Source organism: Phytophthora ramorum, assembly GCF_020800215.1.
Source record: "Phytophthora ramorum isolate Pr-102 chromosome Unknown Phyram_PR-102_s0018, whole genome shotgun sequence".
NCBI lineage: Eukaryota > Oomycota > Peronosporomycetes > Peronosporales > Peronosporaceae > Phytophthora > Phytophthora ramorum.
The window spans coordinates 722537-745398 of record NW_027150664.1 but is presented as its reverse complement, the minus strand read 5'-3'; the positions used below and the strand labels follow the sequence as shown (position 1 = coordinate 745398).

At 55.5% G+C, this 22862-nt stretch overlaps 1 protein-coding gene across 1 annotated transcript; it reads right to left on the bottom strand.

Moving 5' to 3' along the window:
• Positions 1–1476: 1476 nt before the first annotated feature.
• Positions 1477–2058, bottom strand: KRP23_13619 (uncharacterized protein; the record flags this gene model as incomplete). The annotated part of the gene is made up of 1 exon (XM_067884351.1): positions 1477–2058. The coding sequence occupies one exon, from the start codon at positions 2056–2058 to the stop codon at positions 1477–1479; it is 582 nt and encodes a 193-aa protein (XP_067738377.1).
• Positions 2059–22862: the final 20804 nt, after the last annotated feature.

Genomic DNA, 22862 nt, shown 5'->3' with positions numbered 1-22862 from the left:
GACGCCAGGGGTATCGGTCACCGGTTGAAGTCAAGCCAGAACACGCCGCAGATCGCCCAAATGTTCGCTCACATGCCGGAGCACAATCGAAGGGACTTCAGCGTTGGTTGCGTGCAAGCGCGAGCAGCGATGTTCGTCGAATCGACAGCCGCGTGCGGGCAAGAACTCCATGCACAGACCGCGGTTGTTGACTCGGGGGGGGGGGGGGTCGAATTCGTGGATGTCTGTGCCTGCTGAGCTGGTGATACCCATGCATGCGCAGACTGGCCAAAACGTATCGTGCGAGGTCCTGATTGCTGATACGCTCGCGCACTACTGCCACTGGACCCGAATGCGGCAATCTTGCCCGACTGAAGCAAGTATAGTAAACCTTGGGGCTCGTGATCCTTGAGCGTGAGGCGGTGTAAAACTTCAGCACGAGAACATCCACCGGTGCTGATGTCATCTGCAGCGCTGCGGCGAAATTCTTCGAAGATGGAGTCAAACCAGAACGCGACTGAGCATTTGTCCTCGGGTGTTCAGCCCTCGTAGTCCTCGAGCTCATCCCAGAACGACCGCGTGGCTGACGATGCGTTGCGCGTGGCAGTCAAACAAGGCTTCGGCGTACATCGAGAGCACCATGAAACACTCATGGGGGTCTAAAAGGGTATCTTGATTGGGTAGTTTTGGCAGATCAACCTTGGGCGAGAAGTTGGACATATTCACGCGACCTTCTTGGCGCCATTTCCTGCGTGCAGCTGTTTTGAACCGCTTGAAATGAAGCACAGAGAGGCCGCGGACTCCAAACTGTAAGTCAAATAGCCGGCCGAGGATGGCAGGGTGTGGGTGAAACTTGGCACCACGCGCCGATAGGGCAAGTTCAACGAAATCAGTGGGGTCCTTACCTTGACGTTGCGGTGCAGTAATCGTACGATGGATGGCTTGTTGCAAATGCGTTGGGCGGAATTTGTGTCGCGCACCGTGGTGATCGGGCGGTGCGACTGCAGGGACGATGTCGGACTCAGATAGGAGGCGGGGTTGGTTGGCGCTACCGTGAAGACGTTCCACGCAGTAGCGAAGTAGCACAGGGTTGTCTGCCACAGCCGCCACGTTCTTTGCTTCCGCAGCGTGATCCACAGCGGCCCAACGGCATTTTGGCGGGGGCACCTTGTCCTCCTCACTTGAGCCGATATTATTGTCGTCAGATTCGTCATCGCGTAGCCATTCGTCGAGACGAATCCGAGGCGCGTTTCCTTGGCAGTTTGTTGGCGCAGCGGCTTCGGTTCAAGCAGCAAGACGTCTACGCTTGGTCTGACGCGCCACAGGTGGCGAAATCGATTGCGGGGAGTCGGACACCAACTCGGGTGCACTTTTCGGGTCGCGGTAAAACGTGTCGCCGAGCTTGACGTGGCGCGGGCGCCGGTTCCCACCGTCGTGGTAAAAGCTGGAGTCTATCACGTGTTGAATGCTCGAGGTCGACTGGGCGCCAGTTTGCTGTCACACCCAACGTACAACTGGCTCCCCAGTAGGCAATTGGTCGGGGTCGATAATGTCAGAAAGCAGTGCGCCGATTCGTCGTGTTGCTTTGGACTGGTTAGCACCAAGAAGCTGGTCAAGAATGACATCATGCATCTCGGCGAGGCGATCGTCGTCGTAGTTAGTGGCAGATAGCCCCGCCCGCCCAAGCAAGGCACAAATCGCAGGTGTGACCTCCGAGATGTTATCCTTCGGGACGATGAGCGTCTGGACGTCCGATGAACTGACGCACACGACGACATGGTCGTAATCGTAGTCTACAACTTGGTCGTACCGGAACTTTTCTTGTCGACGTGTCACAACCGGACGGCGGGGTAGTTCGCCTGCACCCGCGCCGTTGGCTTCGTCAGCAGGCATGGCGCGTCGCGCGACTACTGCGAGCGGCACGCTGACGCTCGCACGGCTCGACAGGGTCATATTTAAGTCGCTTGCGTCGCTGGCCAGATCTGAGTTTGTAACTACGCCATACAGTGGGACGTCCGGGAGATGCGCCGTCTCCTGCGGCATGTCTTCTGGGAAGAGAAGGATGTAACTGCTTGCCATCTCGGTTGCTGGTTGACTTAGTTTGTCATGCTGGTTGTACTTACGCACGGAAACTTCGAAAGTGAGTTGGAGCTTCGGACTTCTGCGACCTCATGGTAGTCTGCGAGATAATTGGACGCTGGAGCTCCACTGTCATCGGTGACTGTCGTAACATCGGCTGGCTCTCCACGAAATGCGTTTTCCGTATGCTTCACACAAAACAGACCTTTCCCTTAAGGTTTGCTCTCGATTTAACATTGCAGTAAATAATACCAAGTTATCGAGAAGAGCAAAAAATCCGTGGTTAAAATACGGATAAATTACCAACTCCAAGTTGACATTTTTGCGGATTCTAACGTTACTCGCTTGTTCCGCGCACGGCCTATCCAACTGACGGATAGGGGTGGCGACGTTATTTTTTAACGTTAATTAACGTTATATTTTTAACAGTTAAAATGTGTCCGTGTTAGTTGTTTAGCTCAGAATAACACACAAATCACAGGCTTGTTCATTGGCCAAGATCAAGCCAATTACCGAACCAGGATTCTTAAAAATGGGAAAGACCACATATAAGCTGTATGGTACTGCCATAAACAGCGCTGATTCAGCGGACGGCTGGTCGGAGGAAGCATTCACGCTCGACCGACGGAGAGAGGCGTTCAAGCTGGCCACATTTCAGAGAGTCATGTATAGAAGACGATTGACATCACGCAGAACTGCTTCTGACGCTAGGTCGCTCGGCAAGGAGTGTGACTAGGAGCTCTAGAACTACTTGCGGACGTCATCAGCAGAACGAGTGGAAGAACAGGAGCAACCGTCGTCACTCGATTGATGGTGTGGGAATGCCAAGACGTTTCCGCATATCGCTTCATTAGCTCGGAAGTGGCTTGGGTGCATCGCGACATCAATTCCTTCCGAGAGAGCATTTTCCGCAGCAGGAAACACGGTCACCTAGCGGCGTAGTGCTCTTACCGCGCGACATTGTATTCACGGCGGAGAATCAACCTTCTTGAGCTCGACTTCCGCGATGGCAAGCCTTATTAAGTATCATTAGGCTACGTTTCGGCATAATTCTGCATTTTACATTGAGCCCAGCTCACGTGCATGCATAGTTTTCATCGGCTTTCATTCGGCAGTTTACTCACTTCCTCACTTTCTAATAAACGCTAAAAAAAAATAACTTAACCCAAATAACGTTATTTCCCGTGTTAGAGAGATAACGGTAACGTCGCCACCTCTACTGACGGAGTCAAAAATGCACAACTTCAATCTGCTCGGCGTAATGAGACCGGCATTTTCGAGGTCGTTCTGGGTAATTTTGATTAGCATGGAGCAAACTCTGATGATCCAATAATAAATGTTTTTAACATTATCCCAAGTATGGATTTCAATGAACCCTCTACCAATTAGCATGGCATCCAGCGATTCCCAAATGACTTGAAAATTGAGTTTGGTGGTTTTGGCAGCCCATCTGAACCGTCCTGGATTGGAAAGGTTGACCAGAATTCACACTCACTCGATTCATATTTTTGCAGACACTCTAAACCCTTTCGTAAGCGTCTGGAACAAAATCCACATAATGTCCAGTAGGATATTCCAGGTAATGCTAGCAGAATATAAAATTGGATTAGTCAAAAATACCCAGAACGTCAGAACGATCGCCCGAGAACACCGGTGTGAAGTTGTGGCTAGAGTTTAGGGATCGTGTTCAAGGTGCCAAAAACACTTGCCGTGTCCTATGTTTGCTACGCATAAACATAGTGCACTACTTGTGATGCACGCCGCTCCGCCTTCTGATTGCATGTGTATCAGATTAGATAGCCAATAGGGATAGGAATCAGGTAGTACCTTTAATTAGTATGCAGAATATCCAGTGCAGACGTAGGAGAGGCTGTGGAGCCCAGCGGCTCCATCCTCTCCGAACTGCAGGGAGGGCAGCACTTTGCATTCCGCGCCCGACCCCAAACAAGCCCCTCGCACACACAAGTTGATTCACTGGTAGCACTTGTTGGTCCCAGCCCCTTGGAAGCCCATGCCTCTGACGAACGCCCAACTTCGTGCGGAGATCGATCGACTTACCCAAGCGATGGTGGACCGCTCGAAGGTCCCTAGCCATCTGCCCAAGTTCACTGGGAAGCGAGGGGAAGACGTGAGGGAGTGGCTCTTTCAAGTCGAGAACGCGTGCCGAATCAACGGCATCGCGATCGAAGGTGCAAGCACGCGCCTTCCAGGCATTGCTGGATCAGCGATGGAAAAGCCGGCATCCGGCTGGTTTCTTCACTGGTCGTCGACAATTCGAAACGAGGAGCACACGTGGGGGATTTTCCGTGAGCATGTGCTCCAACATTTCGAAGCGTCGAACTACCAGTCGGTACTCCGCGAGAGGCTTCAGCGCCTCAAGCAAACGGCGGACATCGAGACGTACAACGGCGACTACTCAGCACTTATCTTCCGCGTGGAAGGAATGAGCGTTCTCGACCAAGTCTTGAACTACGCGAACGGTCTCAAGCCCCGGACGCGCAGCTACGTCAAACTTGAGAACCCCGGGACGCTGAGCGACGCCATGGACCTGGCGGTCAAGTACGAGGTAACCCACTTCGTGGAAGACGCGCGTGATCGTCAAATTCGCTCCGACAAGAAGAAAACCGTTGGCGACGACAATGAGAAGCAACCACGACGCTTTAAGGGGAAGCCGTTTCGTGGAAAAGGTCGCTTCAAACCAAGAGCTAAGTCGGAAAGCAAGGAGACTAGCACGTGCTACTTCTGCAAGAAGCCTGGCCACGTCAAGGCCGACTGCTACGCTTGGAAGAACGAACAAGCCAAGCAGGGAAACGACAAACCGCGCCAGTGAATGGGGGTCCTGGCGTGGTCGAGAGCGAAACCAGAACATTAACGTTGGAGAATATCAGCCTCAATGTTCTGTGTGAAAACCCTCTTGTGTATAAGTCGCGACCACTGTTTTCAGTTGATGGAAGCATTGCTGTAAAGGGTCAGACTATCACAACGTCAAAGCTCCTGCTCGACAGCGGAGCAACAACCATTTACGCTTCAAAACGATGGGTTGACGAAAACAAGCTCAGCACGACTAAGTTCAGCGGGAAGAACATTCGTGTGAAGCTAGGAGATGACCAAATCATGGAAGCGGAGCTTGAGCTACTGGATCTATCGATCCATGTATCAGGACTTGACGAAGCATACGAATGCGTTGCTGTCGTCTATGCTATTCCTGACGAGTTCGACTGCATCCTTGGGATACCATTTTTCGAGGACATGCAGCCGGATATCAATTGGAGTGCTCGAAGAATCGAAGGAACAAGAAAACAACCTCTACGAGTGGAGCATGCGAGCGAGATCAGCGGACCAATCGAGGAAGGCGGACCGGTGAATGCCTCCGGGCTTCAGAGATCTGTCGAGGCGAAAGGCCTATCGGCGAAAAGACCTGATTCCCGCGGAGGCGCCGCGCTGGAAACGGATGTGAGGCCCGTGTTTGAACTTGCACGCGAAACTGCGCAGAAGGGAACCCAAAGAGTTGCTTGTGAGCAACACGACCGCGAGCCAGTTGATAAATGCTTGGCGGAGCGGAGCGACACGAGGTCGGCTTCACATAAACGTGTGTCCGTGGATACGGAGGGAAATCGCACAGGGGGTAAAGACACCGTCGTCGAGAAGATGTTCACGATGGGTGTGGTGGATTCTGCGGGTGTGACAACGAAGTACATATCGCGGAAGAAGCTGAGGAAGTTCCTGAGGATCAAGACCAAGACTCCAGACGAACCTGATTTCTTGCTGGTTCTGTCGAATCAGACAATCAAGGATGTCGCCAAGTCTCTGCAACGTCGCGATGAACCTGATAACGTTGGCAGTGCCAAGGCACATCGATACTTGGAGACAGACTGGGACAGTTTTCGAAACAACCCAGCCTATGATCTCCTGAAGGAATATAAGGACACCGTATTCCGACCGGAGCTACCTGAAGGTTTACCAGAAAAGAGAAAGATCGAACATCGGATCGATGTGAAAGATCCCAATCTCGCCATGTATCGTCAACAGTGGCGACAGTCGCCGGAGCAGCAACGAGAAATCGTGAAATGGGTCGTGGAGATGGTTTCGAAGAAACTCATCCGTCCCAGCATAAGTCCACATGCCGCTCCGACATTTTGTGTCCGAAAACCCGTTGGATGGCGTATCGTCCATGATTATCGATACCTGAACACCAACACTATTCGTCAAAGCATTCCCATGACTCGAAAGGAAGATATCCTGGACGTCATGGCTGGAGCTTACTACTTTTCCACCATGGACTTGATGTCGGCGTATTATCAAGTTCGTCTGCGGGAAGATGATATCAAGTACACAGTTTTTCAAGCTCCGAATGGACTCTGGGAATATCTCGTGTTGCCAATGGGTGTATGCAATGCTCCTGCGACGATGCACCGCTTGACATCAAAACTGTTTCGAGGCTTGGAAGAAACGAGATCTTTTTACGACGACATTTACATCTTCACCAAGTCTCGTGACGTCCAAGAGCATCTACAAGCTCTACGGAAAACGCTGGATATCTTGAGGGACAATAAGTTATACGTGAAACTGGCCAAGTGTGTCTTCTGTGCGGAGGAGATACCATGTCTGGGTGACTTTGTGGGTCGCAATGGTGTTCGCATGGATCCCGACAAGGTCCAAACCATCAAGAACTGGCCGGTGCCTCGGACACAAGAAGAGCTTCACAGCTTTCTGGGCCTAACAGGCTACGTACAACGTTTCTGTCCGGAATATGCATCGTTGACAGCCACAATGTTTGCTTTGTTGAAGAAGAAGAACAGGCGTAACTCCAAGATCCGCTTCAGCGACGAGCAGCTGAAGAACTTCAAGGAGTTGAAGCGACGCTTGTGTAATCCACCAGTACTGCGCTTGCCGGACTTCAGCAAACCAATGCACCTGCGTACCGATGCAAGTAAGTTCGCGGTTGGCGGTGTACTATTCCAAGTCATCGACGGTGTCGAGCAACCCATTGCCTATACCAGTCGAAAGATGAAACCAGCGGAGTTAAACTACCCAACGCAGCAACAAGAACTTCTAGCGATTGTGCACGCGCTGGCAGCTTTCCGAATTTACTGCTTGGATAAACCTCCAGTTATCGAAACTGATCACAAGAGTCCGGAAGGGATTTTCACTCAGAAGATGGCAAATCGTCGGTTGGCACGGTGGTACGACATCCTCGCAGAATACCAACCACAATTCTCGTATCTGCCTGGAGCGCAAAACGGAATTGCTGACGCCCTCAGTCGACGTCCAGATTTGCAGCCGGAGACGAAGTACTTTCATGACTTAAGTGTTACCAGCTTCGATGATACTTCATTCCGACTTGAGATAAGTGCGATCACAACGGACAGCGAGCTAATCCATTCGTTTAAAACCGCGTACGCCAAAGATCGAGAAGCTCAAGCGATATTCGATGCTATCCGAAGGCGACGTGAAAGTACGAGCAAGCGTGTCGACCGTCAGCACCGGAAGAAGTATCGGTGTTACCATGAAGATCGTGGACTGCTATGGTATCAGACAACCAGCGATGACACACCTCGTGTAGTCGTACCAAACTCGGTCAAGGTTCGTCAACAAATCATCAGCGAATGCCATGACTCCAATTACGGAGGACACCCAGGTGCTGAGCGAACATATCTCACACTGTCACGTCACTGGTATTGGACCAAGATGATCAAATCCATCCAGAAGTTCATCGCTGACTGTGAGCCGTGTCGAAGAAATAAACCTCGGCTGACCAAGCCACCCGGACTGTTGGAACCGCTTAGTATTCCTGAGGAGAGATGGCGATCAATCTCCATGGATTTCATAACAGACCTGCCCCGTACTGCACGGAAAGTGGATTCAATTTGGGTTGTCGTGGATCGCTTGACGAAGAGATGTCATTTTGTGCCAACAACCAAGACGGTAACTGCTGAAGGTGTTGCTCGTTTGTTCATGGAGAACATCTGGAAGCTTCACGGAATGCCTACAAGCATAATCTCTGATCGAGACCGTAAATTTGTGTCTTCTTTCTGGCAATACGTCTTCAAATCAATTGGAACGAGCCTGAAGATGACAGTCGCTCACCGAGCACAGGGTGATGGCCAAATCGAACGGATGAATCGGACCTTGGAGGAGTATCTGCGTTGCTTCGTGGGACCACGGCAAGACGATTGGGACGTGCATCTCGCGAATGCCGAGTTTGCGGTAAACTCGACCGCGAACTCCAGCACAAAGATGGCACCCTTCGAAGCAGACCTCGGGTATATTCCTCTAAACCCGTTGCAGCTGGCCGCGGAACAACTACGGAATACACCAGCAAGTCGCCGTGGTGTCAACTTCCATGAACGCCAAGCCGCAATACTGCAGTACTGTCGTGAAACACTAGCTCAAGCGCAAGAGCGAATGCGTGACGTGTATGATTACAACCGAGAGGAACAAGTCTTCAAAGTTGGTGACCTGGTTTATCTCAGCACGCAGCATCTTGACCCGAAGCATACTGGTTTGCCAAACTCGTCCAAGTTGGGACCAAAGTGGATTGGACCCTACGAGGTGATACGCAGAATTCACAACCACGCGTACGAATTGAATATTCAATCCGGCAACAAGCTTCATCCAGTCTTCAATACGAGCTCACTGAAACCATACCAAGAACCAACTCGATTGTCGAGACCTCATGAGGTAGTTCTCGCAGACGGTACTATTGGTCAACTTGTCAAACGGTTGCTGGGAAAGAGAACTCGAAAAAGACGGACTCAATTTCTTGTGGAGTGGGTGGGAGAAGAGGAACCCACCTGGGAGCCTGTCGAGAATCTCCAGCAAATTCCTGATCTGATAGCCGAATTTGAAACAAGTCGAAGGAAATCAAAGCGAAGACGAACCAACAAGTCGTAAGGGGGGCTCGAAGGCCTACATGCATTCCCGTATTACATCCCCTGAGCTTGTTGCAAAAGCAGCTTCAAGCGCTTCTCCCGCTTGCGCTGCGTCCTCGTCTTGCGCTTTCCGTGACGACACTGATATCCAGGCTGTAGCCCCACGCGGCAAATCCACTTGACGTATTTAATCCACTCTTGGTGTCCAAGAGGAACAACGGTCAACGGCGGATCTTTAGCTGCATTGTAACCGTCAAGCACAAGATGAACTGTGTTTGGACCGAAGGAAACCACAACGAAGCAATGACCAAGATCATCTTCTCCAGCACTCGTCAGATAGACCCCTGGTGCAAGATCTTCAAACACGCCCCGAAGCGTTCCAACATTGGCAGCAGACTGGGAAAGAATATTCCGTTGGAGATCTTCATGATTAAGTGGAACACTCTGACGCTGGAGCTCCCTGAAAAACTCCGTTGCATCTTCACGAGAAACGCCATACTGAATATCAGATGGTCAAGTAGCTTCAAAGGCACCCCACATTGCCATCGTAACCAAGTCTGGCGCTCCAAGATAATACAACGGCATACGGAGACCGTCCATGAAACAAGTACCAGCGGCTGACGCATTGTCACGCTTCTTCTTGTTCCCCCGCGTAAAAACGCGCTTGGGACCGGACGCCTTCCAATCGCCAACGCGCTGCATCATTTCGCGAATCCACGGCTTGTCCAATTTCTCCATCCACTCCCGCGAGCGTTGGAGCGGCGTACATTTCCACTCCACGAGATAGCAACGATGCGGAACCTCTCCGTGGACATCTAGCAGCCGTACTACCTCGCACGGTTTGCTGTAGTCCCATTCAGCCTCTGGGTCGTAACAGTTCTCTTGACCGTTCGAGGGGTGAACAGCGGAAGCTGGCGGCAGCGGCGGATGCCAAGCGGCTGTCTCATCGCCGCGACGAAGGCGCGATAGCATTGGCCTGTCCTCGTCATCATCGTCGCTGTCGAAAAGCCACTGATCAGCTGGAACGTCTTCCTTTTGCTCATCATGCTGGGAGTCATCAAACTTGTCACTGTCGTAGTCGGAACCCTCCACTAGAAGCTCAAAGATTCGCTCTCGAAGATTAGTTGGAGGTGCCGGGACAGCGACGGTGTCGAAGAGCTCGGGGATGGCTACATTACTGGGCGCGGTGGGCATGGTCTGCATGGCAGGACGGCCAGCGAGGACGAGGGCCTCCCACAGAGCCTCCTCGTCGGAATCGAGCTCCACTCCAGTCTCAGCGGTCGTGGCGGAGCGTGGAGGCGAGCTGGTGGGCGAGCCAGAGAACGGAGGGTCGCCAGGCGACACCTCCGGCAACGCAGCAGGCACAGCGAGCACGGCAGGCTGAGCAGCCACCGGAGCAGCAGCAGGAGCGGCGACAGAGCGGGACGCCATCGCCGACGAAGACCTATCCAAGCCCCCAACAGCCAGGCCAAGAGAGGCGAAGAGGAAGAGGGTCGGACGAATCTCCGACGGCAGCGGCGACGCACCTGTCGATCCGACTGCGCGCGCTTCTTTTTCGGGAATGGCTGCTGGAGGGACGCGTATCTAGTGGAGGGGTGAGTGTATCAGATTAGATAGCCAATAGGGATAGGAATCAGGTAGTACCTTTAATTAGTATGCAGAATATCCAGTGCAGACGTAGGAGAGGCTGTGGAGCCCAGCGGCTCCATCCTCTCCGAACTGCAGGGAGGGCAGCACTTTGCATTCCGCGCCCGACCCCAAACAAGCCCCTCGCACACACAAGTTGATTCAGCATGCGGTTGAACAGTGCAGGAGCTATTAGATATATACGAAACAAGGTAAATCACTCAAGAGGACTTGGCATATCGACGAAAGATTTCTTCCGGTTGAAGAACGTGAAAAGAGCAAAAACGACTTGAGAGTTTGACATCGTGCTGCAGTGGTAGCAGAGTAGGGGAACGAGTATCGAAGTGAACGCCCATAAAGTACCCACCAAAAGCAAGCACTACTGTTTCGACTTCGGTAGCGAAGCACTGTCGTGCTCGCTTGCTGAAGGCAAACCGAACTCATCTTTTGATTACTCGAAACCCATATATGTCTTATCACACGCAACAACGGTGGAGCTAGAATACACTACGGTGCTTCTCTCTATCTCCCCCACACTCTAGCACATACATATATCGCCACACTTTTTACACATCTACTGGTTGATCTGCACGTCGCTCTCCGAGTACTGGCACAGCGTGCCCGACGGACCATCGCCTACGTTCGACGGCGTGCTGCCGCCCTGCGACCACTGACACACCTTCACGTCAGTACTGCCGTCCGTCGTCTTCACGCGGATGTTCTTCAGCGTGGCCTGGTCGCCGTAGTTCTTGTTCACCGTGACGACGCTCACCAGAGGGTCCACGGCGTACACGTTCTCCACCGTCACGATGCGAGGGATGTCTCCGCACGTGCCGCACGAACGGTAGAGCTTGCCGAACTCCTGCGCGTAGAAGCCGTCGATCTTGACGGTGCCGTAGCCGTTGTGCTGCACCACCTTGTCTGAGGCGTAGCGCGCGCCGCAGTTGGTCACGGTGGTCACGCTGGACGCCGAGCCGCCCTTGATGCTCAAAGCGTCCTCGCACACATCGTCCCACCAGACGTTCTCAATGGTGCAGTCGTGGTCGTCGCAGTGGACGCCCTCCTTCTGGTTCTTGCCGATGATGGCGTTCTTGAGGGTGCCGCCGGCCTCCACGAGGAATACGGCCGTGTCCTTCTGGCCCTCGCCCTCGGAGCACGTGACGTCGGAGCGCTCGAAGGTCTGCATCTTGCCGTCGAAGACCTCGCCGGCCTTGATCGTGTACGGCTCCTTGTAGAGGACGGTTCCCGTGCTGGCGGGCCACGTGCCGTCGGGCACTGATCCCGTCGAGGTGGACGTGGAGGTGTTGGTGTTGGTGCTGGTGTTGGTGGCAGTCTGCGTGGGCGAGTCACTGTCCGAGCTTTGGGTAGCGGACCCGGCGTTGGAGCTCTGAGTGGTGGATCCGGTACTGGAGCTCTGAGTGGTGGATCCGGTACTGGAGCTCTGAACGGTCAATCCAGTGTTGGAGCTGTCGCTGCTGGTGTTGCTGCCGGCGGCACTGGAAACGATCGTCTGCTCTTCGTTCTGCGCGTCGTCGTTGTTCTCTTCCTCTTCTTCTTGGTTCTTGTCGCTGTCGGTATCATCGCTGCTCTTCTTGTCGCTGTCATCATCCGTGTTTTCGGACGCGTTCGACTGCTGCTGCTGCTCCGACTCGTCCGTAGACTTCTCGCTGGACTGCTGCTGCTCGCTTTGGCTAGACTCGCCAGACTCCGTGTTGGCCGGCGCCACCGTGCCAGGCGCAGACACATCGGACGCATCGGACGCATCGGCCGTAGAGTTCGTAGAAACTTGCGACGTCGCCGACGATCCTGTCGAGGAGGAGGCCGTCTCGGTGGAGGTGGACGACCCCGAGGTCCCCGTGGCCTGCGAGACGTCTCCGTTAATGTGCACGTCGCTCTCCGAGTACTGGCACAGCGGAGCGGACGGACCGTCGCCCAGCATGGACGGCTCGCCGTCGGCGTTACCCTGCGACCACTGGCAGATCTTCACCTTGTCGCCGCTCGACTTGACCCAAATGTTGCTCAGCGTGGCCTCATCGTTCCAGTTCTTGTTCACCGTCACGATGGCGTTGCCCGGGTTCACGACGTACACGTTGGAGACGGACACCTTGCGGGCCTTGGCACCGCACGTGCCGCACGAGCGGTAGAGCTTGCTGATGTCCTCGCCGTAGAAGCCGTCGATCTTGACGGAGCCCAGGCCGTTGTGCTGGATGACCTTGTCGTCGGCCGAGCGAGCGCCGCCTCCCGTGACCGTCGACACGCTGGAGGCAGTGCCGCCCTTGATGCTCAAAGCGTCCTCGCACACGTCGTCCCACCAGACATTGTCGATGGTGCAGTCGCTGTTGTCGCAGTGGACACCCTCCATTTGGTTCTTGCCGATGATGGCGTTCTTGAGGGTGCCGCCGGCCTCCACGAGGAACACGGCTGTGGACGACCCGCTTTCCGTCTGGCCCTCGCACGAAATGTCCGAGCGCTCGAAGGTCTGCATCTTGCCGTCGAAGACCTCGCCGGCCTTGACCGTGTACGCCTCGGTGTACTACACGGAACCCGTGCTGGTGGGCCACGTGCCATCGGGAACAGAGGCGGCGGTTGCGGCCGCAATGAGGAGGGCGGCAGACGTTGCGAGAGGCGCAAATGACTTGATCATCGTGGAGGGCAGCAGTGTGATGTAGGTGGGCGTTGGCTCGGGTGCCGTTGGTCGCTTGCTGCTGAAGAGCCGAATTGATTAATGAGGAGTGGCTGACACCGACATCGACTAAAGCTTTAGTCCGGTCGTTAGTCAGGATACGACAGGCACCGAGCAGGAGCACCGGTCGACCATCAGGACGTCGGGCCACCGGGTGTCTTGGTAGCAGCGAAACAACACGCTGATAGAGCTGACGTCCTGGTGGCGAAGATCGGGTGCGCCAGTTGTTTTCCTGCAGCAGTTCTGCTGTTCGGGGTTTGCGGGTGAGCTCACTTGTTTTTCACCGGTCGGCCTTTTCGATTGCCCGTCAAATCCATGACGATCGATCGTGGCTGTCAGAAGCTGAGGCGCGCGGGTGGCAGGAATTGACAAGTTGACGCTTTGGATGCGTGCGTGTTGGTACTCGTGGCGCGGCCTTCCATGGCGAGGAGGTTCCCCACGCGACTACCTCAACATTGGAGGTTGTATGCGTCGGCAGAGCGGCGTCTGTTCGCCGAGCTCAACGATCAAGGTTGTGGTGTCGCTCCTGCAATAAGACGTGTAGTTCTTCATGTGCAAGTACTGTACTCCAGACGCACTTATTCTGCTTCACGGCATCATATTCGGGAGATGCAAGCGATCAGCCCGGCGTCGGCTGGTGTTCTCCATCTGCAGGCCTGAAAAAGCGATGCGAGTCGCTGCAAGCACGCCTTGGCGGTCACCACCCAGCTGCTCCCCTGGCAATCAACCCCCGCTGGACAAGGTTCTCATACACGTAGTATGGTGTCGTACTGTATAATGCTACTGGTCGCGGCTCAACACGCCGTGTGGTGCGGCTCCACATCTTGCCGGATTGCGGAAATTCTTTCAGTGCAATCTGCTGCTGCACTATTGATGACAGCGAGCGATGTGTTTTTCGTATGGAGGCAAACATCAATGGTAAATAATACTGTACCATGCGGGGGGCTCAGACCAGCTTGGGAGTGCAATTTACAGCTCGCGCTGGCGTGCTTGCTAGCTTGTTTTGAGTCGACCGACTGACATGAAGCTTTGTGCCGTCGAGTCGTTCAGGTGTCGCGTAGGCCGACACTAAAGAATATCGTGCGGCGCCAACACTACAACACTACGAGCCTTGCCTGCGCGGGTCGATGGAACCCGGAGTCCGTGTCAATACTGCGCGACTCACTCATCAGCCGCTATCGCGGACACGAAGACAACCAAACGCAGTCGAGACTGTCCAATCCGTCACTCGCCGTAATGGGTCAGCTAGTGCCGATGTCGAAAAGAGACAAGACTGGTAGCGACCGAAGGCTTTACAATCGAGTCTGTGCTGAATGAGCTCGTGCGCGAAGCTGCGTGTGGTGTTCGAGCAGCGATATAGTGATGTCAATCAGCAATCTTGTCGACTAATGCAACCATCGGAACAGCTGTGCACATCTTCAAGGAGCAACCCCCTCGACAATCGACGTGCATTCGTCTGTTTGGCTTCCACCCCCGAGCGCAGATTCGGGATCCAAGCGGAATTCGAGCGGATCATGGCGCAAGCGCTCTGGAACCAGTTGTTCGCATTCGTTCGTGCTAGACCATTTCGTGCCGTACTATCAAGTATCTCATTTTTTTGGTGTACGCGACACCTGAACGACTCGACGGCACAAAGCTTCATGTCAGTCGGTCGACTCAAAACAAGCTAGCAAGCACGCCAGCGCGAGCTGTAAATTGCACTCCCAAGCTGGTCTGAGCCCCCCGCATGGTACAGTATTATTTACCATTGATGTTTGCCTCCATACGAAAAACACATCGCTCGCTGTCATCAATAGTGCAGCAGCAGATTGCACTGAAAGAATTTCCGCAATCCGGCAAGATGTGGAGCCGCACCACACGGCGTGTTGAGCCGCGACCAGTAGCATTATACAGTACGACACCATACTACGTGTATGAGAGCCTTGTCCAGTGGGGGTTGATTGCCAGGGGAGCAGCTGGGTGGCGACCGCCAAGGCGTGCTTGCAGCGACTCGCATCGCTTTTTCAGGCCTGCAGATGGAGAACACCAGCCGACGCCGGGCTGATCGCTTGCATCTCCCGAATATGATGCCGTGAAGCAGAACAAGTGCGTCTGGAGTACAGTACTTGCACATGAAGAACTACACGTCTTATTGCAGGAGCGACACCACAACCTTGATCGTTGAGCTCGGCGAACAGACGCCGCTCTGCCGACGCATACAACCTCCAATGTTGAGGTAGTCGCGTGGGGAACCTCCTCGCCATGGAAGGCCGCGCCACGAGTACCAACACGCACGCATCCAAAGCGTCAACTTGTCAATTCCTGCCACCCGCGCGCCTCAGCTTCTGACAGCCACGATCGATCGTCATGGATTTGACGGGCAATCGAAAAGGCCGACCGGTGAAAAACAAGTGAGCTCACCCGCAAACCCCGAACAGCAGAACTGCTGCAGGAAAACAACTGGCGCACCCGATCTTCGCCACCAGGACGTCAGCTCTATCAGCGTGTTGTTTCGCTGCTACCAAGACACCCGGTGGCCCGACGTCCTGATGGTCGACCGGTGCTCCTGCTCGGTGCCTGTCGTATCCTGACTAACGACCGGACTAAAGCTTTAGTCGATGTCGGTGTCAGCCACTCCTCATTAATCAATTCGGCTCTTCAGCAGCAAGCGACCAACGGCACCCGAGCCAACGCCCACCTACATCACACTGCTGCCCTCCACGATGATCAAGTCATTTGCGCCTCTCGCAACGTCTGCCGCCCTCCTCATTGCGGCCGCAACCGCCGCCTCTGTTCCCGATGGCACGTGGCCCACCAGCACGGGTTCCGTGCAGTACACCGAGGCGTACACGGTCAAGGCCGGCGAGGTCTTCGACGGCAAGATGCAGACCTTCGAGCGCTCGGACATTTCATGTGACGGTCAGTCCGAAAGCGGGTCGTCTACCGCCGTCTTCCTCGTGGAGGCCGGTGGCACCCTCAAGAACGCCATCATCGGCGTCAACCAAATGGAGGGTGTCCACTGCGACAACAGCGACTGCACCATCGACAATGTCTGGTGGGACGACGTGTGCGAGGACGCTTTGAGCATCAAGGGCGGCACTGCCTCCAGCGTGTCGACGGTCACGGGAGGCGGCGCTCGCTCGGCCGACGACAAGGTCATCCAGCACAACGGCCTGGGCTCCGTCAAGATCGACGGCTTCTACGGCGAGGACATCAGCAAGCTCTACCGCTCGTGCGGCACGTGCGGTGCCAAGGCCCGCAAGGTGTCCGTCTCCAACGTGTACGTCGTGAACCCGGGCAACGCCATCGTGACGGTGAACAAGAACTGGAACGATGAGGCCACGCTGAGCAATATCTGGGTCAAGTCGAGCGGCGACAAGGTGAAGATCTGCCAGTGGTCGCAGGGTAACGCCGACGGCGAGCCGTCCATGCTGGGCGACGGTCCGTCCGCTCCGCTGTGCCAGTACTCGGAGAGCGACGTGCACATTAACGGAGACGTCTCGCAGGCCACGGGGACCTCGGGGTCGTCCACCTCCACCGAGACGGCCTCCTCCTCGACAGGATCGTCGGCGACGTCGCAAGTTTCTACGAACTCTACGGCCGATGCGTCCGATGCGTCCGATGTGTCTGCGCCTGGCACGGTGGCGCCGGCCAACACGGAGTCTGGCGAGTCTAGCCAAAGCGAGCAGCAGCAGTCCAGCGAGAAGTCTACGGACGAGTCGGAGCAGCAGCAGCAGTCGAACGCGTCCGAAAACACGGATGATGACAGCGACAAGAAGAGCAGCGATGATACCGACAGCGACAAGAACCAAGAAGAAGAGGAAGAGAACAACGACGACGCGCAGAACGAAGAGCAGACGATCGTTTCCAGTGCCGCCGACAGCAACACCAGCAGCGACAGCTCCAACACTGGATCGACCGTTCAGAGCTCCAGTACCGGATCCACCACTCAGAGCTCCAACGCCGGGTCCGCTACCCAAAGCTCGGACAGTGACTCGCCCACGCAGACTGCCACCAACACCAGCACCAATACCAACACCTCCACGTCCACCTCGACGGGATCAGTGCCCGACGGCACGTGGCCCGCCAGCACGGGAACCGTCCTCTACAAGGAGCCGTACACGATCAAGGCCGGCGAGGTCTTCGACGGCAAGATGCAGACCTTCGAGCGCTCCGACGTCACGTGCTCCGAGGGCGAGGGCCAGAAGGACACGGCCGTATTCCTCGTGGAGGCCGGCGGCACCCTCAAGAACGCCATCATCGGCAAGAACCAGAAGGAGGGCGTCCACTGCGACGACCACGACTGCACCATCGAGAACGTCTGGTGGGACGACGTGTGCGAGGACGCTTTGAGCATCAAGGGAGGCTCGGCGTCCAGCGTGACCACCGTGACCAACTGCGGCGCGCGCTACGCCTCCGACAAGGTGGTGCAGCACAACGGCTACGGCACCGTCAAGATCGACGGCTTCTACGCGCAGGAGTTCGGCAAGCTCTACCGTTCGTGCGGCACGTGCGGAGACATCCCTCGCATCGTGACGGTGGAGAACGTGTACGCCGTGGACCCTCTGGTGAGCGTCGTCACGGTGAACAAGAACTACGGCGACCAGGCCACGCTGAAGAACATCCGCGTGAAGACGACGGACGGCAGCACTGACGTGAAGGTGTGCCAGTGGTCGCAGGGCGGCAGCACGCCGTCGAACGTGGGCGATGGTCCGTCGGGCACGCTGTGCCAGTACTCGGAGAGCGACGTGCAGATCAACCAGTAGATGTGTAAAAAGTGTGGCGATATATGTATGTGCTAGAGTGTGGGGGAGATAGAGAGAAGCACCGTAGTGTGATATTCTAGCTCCACCGTTGTTGCGTGTGATAAGACATATATGGGTTTCGAGTAATCAAAAGATGAGTTCGGTTTGCCTTCAGCAAGCGAGCACGACAGTGCTTCACTACTCTAGCCTCCAGTACGAGAGGTACTTGATAGTACGGCATGAAATGGTCTAGCACGATCGAATGCGAACAACTGGTTCCAGAGCGCTTGCGCCATGATCCGCTCGAATTCCGCTTGGATCCCGAATCTGCGCTCGGGGGTGGAAGCCAAACAGACGAATGCACGTCGATTGTCGAGGGGGTTGCTCCTTGAAGATGTGCACAGCTGTTCCGATGGTTGCATTAGTCGACAAGATTGCTGATTGACATCACTATATCGCTGCTCGAACACCACACGCAGCTTCGCGCACGAGCTCATTCAGCACAGACTCGATTGTAAAGCCTTCGGTCGCTACCAGTCTTGTCTCTTTTCGACATCGGCACTAGCTGACCCATTACGGCGAGTGACGGATTGGACAGTCTCGACTGCGTTTGGTTGTCTTCGTGTCCGCGATAGCGGCTGATGAGTGAGTCGCGCAGTATTGATACGGACTCCGGGTTCCATCGACCCGCGCAGGCAAGGCTCGTAGTGTTGTAGTGTTGGCGCCGCACGATATTCTTTAGTGTCGGCCTACGCGACACCTGAACGACTCGACGGCACAAAGCTTCATGTCAGTCGGTCGACTCAAAACAAGCTAGCAAGCACGCCAGCGCGAGCTGTAAATTGCACTCCCAAGCTGGTCTGAGCCCCCCGCATGGTACAGTATTATTTACCATTGATGTTTGCCTCCATACGAAAAACACATCGCTCGCTGTCATCAATAGTGCAGCAGCAGATTGCACTGAAAGAATTTCCGCAATCCGGCAAGATGTGGAGCCGCACCACACGGCGTGTTGAGCCGCGACCAGTAGCATTATACAGTACGACACCATACTACGTGTATGAGAGCCTTGTCCAGTGGGGGTTGATTGCCAGGGGAGCAGCTGGGTGGTGACCGCCAAGGCGTGCTTGCAGCGACTCGCATCGCTTTTTCAGGCCTGCAGATGGAGAACACCAGCCGACGCCGGGCTGATCGCTTGCATCTCCCGAATATGATGCCGTGAAGCAGAACAAGTGCGTCTGGAGTACAGTACTTGCACATGAAGAACTACACGTCTTATTGCAGGAGCGACACCACAACCTTGATCGTTGAGCTCGGCGAACAGACGCCGCTCTGCCGACGCATACAACCTCCAATGTTGAGGTAGTCGCGTGGGGAACCTCCTCGCCATGGAAGGCCGCGCCACGAGTACCAACACGCACGCATCCAAAGCGTCAACTTGTCAATTCCTGCCACCCGCGCGCCTCAGCTTCTGACAGCCACGATCGATCGTCATGGATTTGACGGGCAATCGAAAAGGCCGACCGGTGAAAAACAAGTGAGCTCACCCGCAAACCCCGAACAGCAGAACTGCTGCAGGAAAACAACTGGCGCACCCGATCTTCGCCACCAGGACGTCAGCTCTATCAGCGTGTTGTTTCGCTGCTACCAAGACACCCGGTGGCCCGACGTCCTGATGGTCGACCGGTGCTCCTGCTCGGTGCCTGTCGTATCCTGACTAACGACCGGACTAAAGCTTTAGTCGATGTCGGTGTCAGCCACTCCTCATTAATCAATTCGGCTCTTCAGCAGCAAGCGACCAACGGCACCCGAGCCAACGCCCACCTACATCACACTGCTGCCCTCCACGATGATCAAGTCATTTGCGCCTCTCGCAACGTCTGCCGCCCTCCTCATTGCGGCCGCAACCGCCGCCTCTGTTCCCGATGGCACGTGGCCCACCAGCACGGGTTCCGTGCAGTACACCGAGGCGTACACGGTCAAGGCCGGCGAGGTCTTCGACGGCAAGATGCAGACCTTCGAGCGCTCGGACATTTCATGTGACGGTCAGTCCGAAAGCGGGTCGTCTACCGCCGTCTTCCTCGTGGAGGCCGGTGGCACCCTCAAGAACGCCATCATCGGCGTCAACCAAATGGAGGGTGTCCACTGCGACAACAGCGACTGCACCATCGACAATGTCTGGTGGGACGACGTGTGCGAGGACGCTTTGAGCATCAAGGGCGGCACTGCCTCCAGCGTGTCGACGGTCACGGGAGGCGGCGCTCGCTCGGCCGACGACAAGGTCATCCAGCACAACGGCCTGGGCTCCGTCAAGATCGACGGCTTCTACGGCGAGGACATCAGCAAGCTCTACCGCTCGTGCGGCACGTGCGGTGCCAAGGCCCGCAAGGTGTCCGTCTCCAACGTGTACGTCGTGAACCCGGGCAACGCCATCGTGACGGTGAACAAGAACTGGAACGATGAGGCCACGCTGAGCAACATTTGGGTCAAGTCGAGCGGCGACAAGGTGAAGATCTGCCAGTGGTCGCAGGGTAACGCCGACGGCGAGCCGTCCATGCTGGGCGACGGTCCGTCCGCTCCGCTGTGCCAGTACTCGGAGAGCGACGTGCACATTAACGGAGACGTCTCGCAGGCCACGGGGACCTCGGGGTCGTCCACCTCCACCGAGACGGCCTCCTCCTCGACAGGATCGTCGGCGACGTCGCAAGTTTCTACGAACTCTACGGCCGATGCGTCCGATGCGTCTGCGCCTGGCACGGTGGCGCCGGCCAACACGGAGTCTGGCGAGTCTAGCCAAAGCGAGCAGCAGCAGTCCAGCGAGAAGTCTACGGACGAGTCGGAGCAGCAGCAGCAGTCGAACGCGTCCGAAAACACGGATGATGACAGCGACAAGAAGAGCAGCGATGATACCGACAGCGACAAGAACCAAGAAGAAGAGGAAGAGAACAACGACGACGCGCAGAACGAAGAGCAGACGATCGTTTCCAGTGCCGCCGACAGCAACACCAGCAACGACAGCTCCAACACTGGATCGACCGTTCAGAGCTCCAGTACCGGATCCACCACTCAGAGCTCCAACGCCGGGTCCGCTACCCAAAGCTCGGACAGTGACTCGCCCACGCAGACTGCCACCAACACCAGCACCAACACCAACACCTCCACGTCCACCTCGACGGGATCAGTGCCCGACGGCACGTGGCCCGCCAGCACGGGAACCGTCCTCTACAAGGAGCCGTACACGATCAAGGCCGGCGAGGTCTTCGACGGCAAGATGCAGACCTTCGAGCGCTCCGACGTCACGTGCTCCGAGGGCGAGGGCCAGAAGGACACGGCCGTATTCCTCGTGGAGGCCGGCGGCACCCTCAAGAACGCCATCATCGGCAAGAACCAGAAGGAGGGCGTCCACTGCGACGACCACGACTGCACCATCGAGAACGTCTGGTGGGACGACGTGTGCGAGGACGCTTTGAGCATCAAGGGAGGCTCGGCGTCCAGCGTGACCACCGTGACCAACTGCGGCGCGCGCTACGCCTCCGACAAGGTGGTGCAGCACAACGGCTACGGCACTGTCAAGATCGACGGCTTCTACGCGCAGGAGTTCGGCAAGCTCTACCGTTCGTGCGGCACGTGCGGAGACATCCCTCGCATCGTGACGGTGGAGAACGTGTACGCCGTGGACCCTCTGGTGAGCGTCGTCACGGTGAACAAGAACTACGGCGACCAGGCCACGCTGAAGAACATCCGCGTGAAGACGACGGACGGCAGCACTGACGTGAAGGTGTGCCAGTGGTCGCAGGGCGGCAGCACGCCGTCGAACGTGGGCGATGGTCCGTCGGGCACGCTGTGCCAGTACTCGGAGAGCGACGTGCAGATCAACCAGTAGATATGTACCGCCGTAGTGTTATGTGTACAGGTATGTGTGTGAAGTCAATGCTAATGTTTGTAAACTTGAAGCTACATGTCCTTTTAATACGTAGCTTTGTGCCTTCCGTTAGTCGTTTGGGAAGGCCACCAAGGTGGCATGAGATCGAGCACGTTATGTAGCGCGTATCCGGATAGTGGACCGGCGCGCTTTTGAGAACGAGGTGCAGACAGAAAAAGCTTGGCATCTTTAGGCTTTGCTAGCCAAGAGCGGACAGGTGGCTTTGAACGTTCAGGTATGAATGGTTCAGGCAAGATGGCCGCCTCAACGTTGTTGAATAAAAAAACATACATGTATTGGCCATTCGCTTTGCGCGCGACACTGTGGCTGCGAAGCGAGCGTCGAAACGGAGAAACGAAAGCAGCAACAGAATGATTATAGGTGCAGTACATGTATCGCTACATGTATTAATACGCCCTGGTTGCTGCTGAATCGCACATTGCTTGTGCCCTATAACCGATCCAAGAGGCCTGCCCAGCGCCGGTAATGCACCCCAGCGCGATCTGCTGAGCCTCAGACGTTGCGCGGAGACCAGAACATTCGATTGCGTCGAGCAGCGCAGCCTACATGAACTTGTCCTTTGATTGAAGTGATAGCGCACTCATGTAAGCTGCCGTTTGTAAAGAAAAACATTTACTGACTCATAGCCTTCAGCTGCTTCAGGGAAATGAACATGTCCGCTACGCTTGCCGCCACCATGACGACGGCACATTACAAGCCCTGGTTGCACCGCAATTGTGCGCCTTACGAACGGTAAAAGCGAGTCCTTCGATCCAATCCTTGAATCCTATCGCCGCTCGCATACTCCACCTAGGATGCTCGAGCTCAAATGGGGTCGCGTTGAGAAACGAGGCGCGGCTATCCGAGCTGCACATTCCGTGTCCTATTTTTTAGTGCTTGGGCAGACGAGTATGGGAAACTCTATGCGTGTAGCGCTGCGGAGACGGTCTCTGGCCAAAGGAGAACATGGTGCAAAA